The sequence below is a fragment of the Pelophylax lessonae genome (assembly GCF_965119305.1).
Source record: "Pelophylax lessonae genome assembly, chromosome: 9".
Classification (NCBI taxonomy): Eukaryota; Metazoa; Chordata; class Amphibia; order Anura; family Ranidae; genus Pelophylax; species Pelophylax lessonae.
Window position 1 is genome coordinate 109,867,481 of NC_138776.1, and position 7,200 is coordinate 109,874,680.

Consider the following 7,200-nt stretch of genomic DNA (forward strand, 5'->3'; position numbering starts at 1 on the left):
GGGCACTATATGGGCAACAATGAGACGACCTCCAAAACGTAATAGTTTTACAAGTGGGGGCCACAGAAATCTTTTTTTCTCCAATCGCCTTCCAGGACGGCCCAACATGAGAGATGATAGGCTCCTCCTACCGGAAACACAATCAATTAAAACACAGTTAAAAGGCCCCACCCTTCCCTCTATCCTCAGTTTAGATTGTGTTTCTTCCTACGAAAAGTTTGTTGTTTTTTACTGACCTGCAGACTTTGTGATAGTCCTATGGTCCCCCTGTGAGCCAGGTTCAGCGAAGCCATTGAGACTGCCACCCCTCCCGGGTCTCTCACAGGTCGCCTCTTCCATCGGGGGAACCGTCGGTCACCCTGGGTGATCCCTCTGGTCTTTCTCTCAGTTTTTTCCCGGCGCCAGCAGCTCTCCTCCACAGAAGACAGATTCAAAATTCCCGCGGGAAGTGACGTCAGACGCGAGCGCCTCAAGCCTCGCGGTCGGAGCGGAAGGAGTCGGACATCCGGTGACGTCAGTTCCGACGAACGCGGAAGGAGAAGGTGGAGGAGACGCCGGAACCGCTTTACATGCGGTAGTGCAGCTCCCAGGCCATAGGAGCTCGGACAGCTGCCAGGGAGATGAAGCCTTCTACTCACCCACCAGGGAAGGAAGAAGCGCTGGGCCAAGCAAAGGCAGCCAAACCCAGGTCGGACCCGGGTAAGTGCTGTAGTGCATCTAGAAACTCACTTTCAATAGAAAAAGTCTGCTGATGTATTTTCTCTAAAAAATGCTTGATGTTCCCTCTCCCTGCCCATAGCAGGACTGTTAAGTGTCTTTTCTATAGGGCCTCATACCTTTGCATATGTGGGAACAGGATACTAATTGATGTTGTATCCTGTCTTCCAGAGTCCCAGAGTGGTGTTCAAGAAACTTCTACTGTCTCAGGGCCAGGATCTGTTGCCTCTAAAAAGTGTGGTAACTGTGCAGACAAATTACCTCCCTCCCATACAAAACCATTTTGCTACAAATGCATTTACAAACTGGCAGGAAAAGAATCATCAGCCCTTATGAAAGACTTTTTAAAAACAGTCCGGGAGGAAATGCTGACAACAATCCAGACTGTTAAAACTTCCCTAGCACCCCCAGCCTCTCAGGCAGGGGAAGGGACCTCTTCACAGGAGAGCTTTTTTGTTAAAGCAGGACAAGCTAGCCAGTCTCTTTCTCAGAGTCTACCTTCAGGTTTGCAAGGAAATAGACAGGAAGAAGAGGATTTGAACCACTCAATCTCCCAGTCCAATTCAGAGGGAGAAGGAGATAGGGACTCAGATGAAACAGAGGAAGCAGAACCTTCCAGGAATCTGTTTGGACTTGATAACATGCAAGGGCTTCTTCAAGCTGTGTATGCCTCTGAAGAAATACCTGACGTACAAGTAGGGACATCAGCTCAGGACAGACTCTACAAGGGTCTAGGTAAGACTCCTTCTAGAGTTTTCCCCATCCACCAATCCCTCAAAGGGTTGGTTCTTCAGCAATGGCAGCGTCCAGAGACTAAGTTTAAGAAACCAGTGTCATGGAAACGCAGATTTCCCTTTAAGGAGGAAGATATCGAACAGCTGATTAAAAGTCCAAAATTAGATGCACCCTTGGCTCAAGTAACCAAGAAATCTGACCTCTCCTTTGCTGATGCAGGCAGCATTAAGGATGCCATGAATAGGAAAGCGGAGTCTCTCCTGAGAAAAGCCTGGGAGGCCAATGCCTCTACCATGGCCCCAGCCTTGGCTGCCTCTTGTGTAGCAAGGAATACCTGCTGTTGGTTAGACAGGTTGAATAAAAACTTATCCCAGGATAAGACTCAAGATTTACAGGACTCACTGACCCTGATTGGGAAGGCAGTAACTTACCTGGCAGATGCAGCTGTTGAGTCGGTTGTAGCTTCGGCCAAGACAGGTGCCCTTTTAAACTCAGCCAGAAGAGCTATCTGGTTGAAGGAGTGGGAGGGTGACCTCACCTCAAAGTCGAAGCTCTGTGCCTTGCCTTTTGAAGGATCATTATTATTTGGCTCTGGGTTGGATGAGGTTCTAGCTAGGTCCTCAGAAAAAGGGAAGAAATTTCCAGTTAAAAGGAAGGATGTTCCCAGAAAATTTTTTCGAGGCCCCCAGGAACATAGTCAAAATAGACGTAAAAGAGAACCCAACAAGAGATGGGGTTTCAGGAAGGGAAAACAAAGGAATAATTTGCTCTTTCCCTCCTCAGCGGGCTCTAGAGACAACAAGTGACGCCACCATCAAGGTGGGGGGGAGACTGAAAAAATTTCTCCCTCAGTGGGGAGAAATTTCAGTCTCCCCATATATTTACAACCTCATTCAGGAAGGCTATCGCCTTCAATTCAATTCAATACCACCCACCACAATTACCATAACTCAGGTCCCCAAGAAACCTCAGGTCAAAGAAGCTCTTCTTCAGGGGATTCAAGAACTGGCAGAGCAATTAGTAATAACCCCAGTACCAGAGGATCAGCATCTACAAGGGGTGTATTCTCATGTATTCGTGGTCCCAAAACCATCAGGCAAATTCCGCCTAATAATAAACCTGAAGAAACTCAACAGTTTCCTGACGTACAAAAAATTCTCAATGGAGACAATTTATTCAGTACGAAAGAACTTGCTAAAGGATGTCTTCATGACCACCTTAGACCTCAGAGACGCTTACCTACACATTCCCATCCACCCAGAACATCAAAAGTTCCTGAGGTTTGCCTTAGAGAACAATGGGGAAACAACTCATTGGCAGTTCAGGGCACTACCCTTTGGTCTAGCTGCCAGTCCAAGAATATTTACGAAGGTTCTTGCAGAAGCGGTAGCCCACCTACACATGTTAGGGATTGCCCTGATCCCCTACTTGGACGATCTACTGATTTTCGGGAAATCAGAGACCCAGGTAAACCAGGATACCCATCGTGTAATAGAGGTTTTGAAGAGCCTAGGATGGCTTATCAATCTGAAAAAATCAGCTTTGGTCCCATCCCAGCTTCGGAACTTTCTAGGGTTCCTAGTAGACTCAAAGGCTCAAAAACTATTCCTAACCCAAGAAAGGATGCACAAGATTGTAACCACAGTCCAAGGGTTAGAAGACTCCCCATCCTGCTCCAGAAGAGAAGTTCTGAGAGTATTGGGCTTGATGTCAGCCAGCATACCAGCCTTGGTATGGGCACAACTGCACGCAAGGGAACTTCTGTTTTTCCATTTGTCATCTTGGGACAGAAAAACAGACTCGTTGGACGAACAAGTCGTCCTCACCCCTCAGACCCGGGAATCCCTGATATGGTGGAAAGAACAGACCAACCTAGGGAAGGGCAGGCCCTGGGGACAATGGGATCCTGTAGAGATCACTACAGACGCCAGTACCAAGGGCTGGGGTGCACACATGGAAGGAGCTCATGCACAGGGGATCTGGGAGTTGGCGACAACTCAAGCTTCCTCCAATTTCAGGGAGTTGAAAGCTGTAGGAGAAGCCTTGAAAGCTTTCAAAGAGAACATTCACAACAAGGAGGTCCTCATTCTCTCAGACAATACTACAACGGTAGTATACCTGAACAGGCAAGGAGGAACCAGATCCAGACCCCTCTTGGATCTAGCTTCCGCAATCCTAAGCTGGGCCGAGGAAAGAGTAGTCTCTCTAGTAGCAGTCCACATCAGGGGGGAAAACAACCTGCAAGCAGACTTCCTCAGTCGTCATCTGATTCAGGAAGGAGAATGGGAGCTAGACCCCAGAATTTTTCAAAAGATAACAGAGGTTCGGAACACCAGAAATAGATCTGTTTGCCACAGCGCAGAACAAGAAAGTGGAAAAATTCTTCTCCCTCACCAGGTCCAGAGGAATGATGGGGTTGGATGCCCTGGCCCAACCTTGGGTTTTCAGTCTGGCTTACGCCTTCCCCCCTCTAATGTTGATCCCGAGAGTTCTTCAGAAACTGAATCACTCGGGGGACCTCCGGTTGATACTAATTGCCCCTTGGTGGCCAAGAAGACCTTAGTTTGCCACTCTGAAGACCATGGCAATGATTCCCCCATGGCATCTGCCGGTCTCAAAAAACCTGTTATCCCAGGGTCCAGTGTTATGCCAAGACCTGGAATTTTTTCAGTTGGCAGCTTGGCTACTGAAAGCCAACTCTTAATTTCAAAAGGTTGCTCACAGAGAGTTGTAGATACTCTCCTGCTGAGCAGGAAACCTATTACCAAGAAAATCTACACTAAGGTATGGAAAAAGTTTTGTACCTGGGGTAAGCAAAGAGGCTTTGACTCCCCCTCTACCCCTGTAATCCTAGAGTTTCTACAGGACGGGGTGGATAAGGGTGTGGCCATTAACACTCTTAGGGTACAAATTGCGGCTCTCTCGGTGTTCCTGGACACTCGTCTGGCAAGAGAGCCACTGATAAGCAGATTTTTGTTAGCCAGACAAAGAGTTACTCCTTTGTCTAAAGACAGGTTCCCTCCTTGGGACCTGACAAGGGTCCTAGAGGCGTTATCTAGGTCTCCCTTTGAACCTTTGGAACAGATTTCCCTCAAACGGTTGTCTTTAAAACTGACATTTTTGCTGGCTATCACTTCAGCTAGGAGAGTAGGGGATCTCCAGGCCCTCTCTATCAAAGAACCGTTCATGACTGTATGCCCAGACAGGATAGTCCTAAAACCAGATCCACTATATCTCCCAAAGGTGGCATCTCCTTTTCACAGAGTACAGGAGATCAATTTACCTTCCTTCTGTGACAACCCAAAGAACAGTAAGGAGGAAAAGTTCCACTGTATTGATGTTAGAAGAGCTCTACTCATCTACTTAGACAGGACAAAGAACTTTAGAAGGTCAAACCATCTTCTGGTCCTTCATTCTGGACCTAGGAAAGGATTGCAGGCTTCCAAGCCCTCAATTTCTAGATGGATCAGGCAAGCAATTACCATCGCTTATGAGGCATCAGGTGTCCCAGCTCCTGTTAAAGTTAAAGCTCATTCTACAAGAGCCCTAGCAACATCTTGGGCCGAGAAGGCAGGAGCATCCTGGGAACAGATCCGCATGGCAGCCACTTGGTCCAGCCAGAACACCTTCCTGAAACATTACAGGATAGAAGTACTGTCTCAACAGGACCTGACCTTTGGACGCAAGGTCTTGCAGGCAGCTGTCCCACCCTAAGGTAGGCTGAGGGTAATCTAGTATCCTCTCATGTTGGGCCGTCCTGGAAGGCGATTGGAGAAATCTTACCGTTAGTTTACCGGTAACGTCTTTTCTCATGAGCCTTCCAGGACGGCCGGCCTACCCGCCCTATCAAAGGGTGCAAACAAGTTAAAAAGGGTAAGTGCCTATGAATTGACTGTGATACACGGTTCCCTCAAGGAATTTGGTTGTGGAAGATACTTTTTTACAACTGAGGATAGAGGGAAGGGTGGGGCCTTTTAACTGTGTTTTTAATTGATTGTGTTTCCGGTAGGAGGAGCCTATCATCTCTCATGTTGGGCCGTCCTGGAAGGCTCATGAGAAAAGACGTTACCGGTAAACTAACGGTAAGATTTTCCCTGCTTGGTTTCTAACTGTTTTCACTAGTTTTGCATTTGGCCAGGGTCTGTCACTACTGGTAGCATGAGGTGATACCTGGACCCTATAGAAGGCTGCACAGGCATTCCAACTCCTCCAGGATGGCACATCAATATGTGCCATTGACACCATCCCCAGGACACCATCCATTGTCTTATTAGGAGCATGGCCCGAGGTTGTCAGGCATGCATACAAACTGAGTACTGTTTTGAGTTGCTGCAATGAAATTTCAGCAAAATGGACTAGCCTGCTGCATCATTTTTTCACATTTTGGGGGTGTCTTTGAGTTCAGTCCTCTGTAGGTTGATAATTTTCATTTCCATCAAACGATGTGGCATCCTTTTTGTTCCTAACACATTACCCAGTCCATATCAGTATAGATATCCAGCATATTTTTCCCCATTGAGATCTGATGCATATTCAAAGTGTTCCTGTAATTGTTTTGAGCAGTGTATATACGAACACACGCGCACTATTTTTATAGTATATATAAATAAATACCGGTACTTACTGGGACAGTTTATATCAGACTCCCCCCCTCCATTACATAAAGAAGAGTGTGATCCATAAGTGACAGAATTGTTCAGAGCAAATACAGGGGGAGGACAGGGATGATCTCTGCAGTGTCAAGGGTATGTTCAGATGTGGCACCATGTACATACTGTTAATACATGGAAGTGGGCAAACTAATTGCCTTGGCTAATGGGTAGAGTTTCAAACCCGCACATTTTGAGAATTTTAGGCCAACAGGGTTAGTATACATGTGACTGCGGTTCTTTTTAGGTCAGGAGAATGAAGCTTGAATGCTGAAGATGTATATCCAGATATATTCAGAGTATGGAAATTGGAAATCTAGACCTACAAGTGAATCGACATGTTGCCAAATGTGCAGTTAGTCTAGTCTTCCCAAATGTAAAGGTTTTGGCATTGGATAGAGTCCATCCCAGTCCCAGCGGGGAAGACTGAAACAAGTCTTTCTTCCAGCAGGAACAAAGATTTATTCACCGCCTGAGCGAAAAAAGAATATCTTGAAATGCCTTGGCTTTTGTCTTAGTTCAGGGACCAGGGCAGACATGCCATGTGCTAAGGAAAAACCTATAACCTTTTTCCTGGCTAGGGACTTTCTGGCTATTTTATGACGTATTGTTCAACACTTTGGCCAATTTGTATTTTTGTCTTTCAACAAATATTGTAAAAATTGTTGAACTTTTTTTTTTTAAATTTAAATTTTGCATAAAGTCTACACAAAAGGCAGTACAACAGTGCACCACCAAGTAGGTGCATAAAAGCTTAAAGTCAGTACAATAATGTAGAGTCAGCGGTCCAAAGATGCCATTTGATCGGGCAAGTAGCTATAGTGCTTCAACCTTCCACAAAAGTAGAGGATGAAAAATGTGATTAAAGTTCTCCTCACAGTGAGGAACCCTAGTTAGGAGGCAACAGACCCAAAGAGGAATAATAAAAAAAAGCTATAAAAAAAAACAGCTGGGAGATCCCACAGGGAGTGCTTACGCTGATGATTCTGTGATGGTATATCAGTGCTTTTCTTTTTAACATTGATGATTTTGGTTCACAGATTATAACTTTTAAAGTCTTGTAGGAAATAGGGATGCACCGATCCGATATTGGGATCGG

The 7,200-nt window shown here is 46.0% G+C and overlaps 1 protein-coding gene across 1 annotated transcript; it reads left to right on the plus strand.

Annotated features, from left to right (window-relative positions):
* Positions 1-1,049: 1,049 nt before the first annotated feature.
* Positions 1,050-2,258, plus strand: LOC309564263 (uncharacterized protein; the record flags this gene model as incomplete). Its single annotated transcript, XM_082268887.1, has 1 exon — positions 1,050-2,258. One exon carries the CDS (start codon positions 1,050-1,052, stop codon positions 2,256-2,258), a length of 1,209 nt encoding a protein of 402 aa, XP_082125013.1.
* Between the last annotated feature and the right edge of the window lie 4,942 nt (positions 2,259-7,200).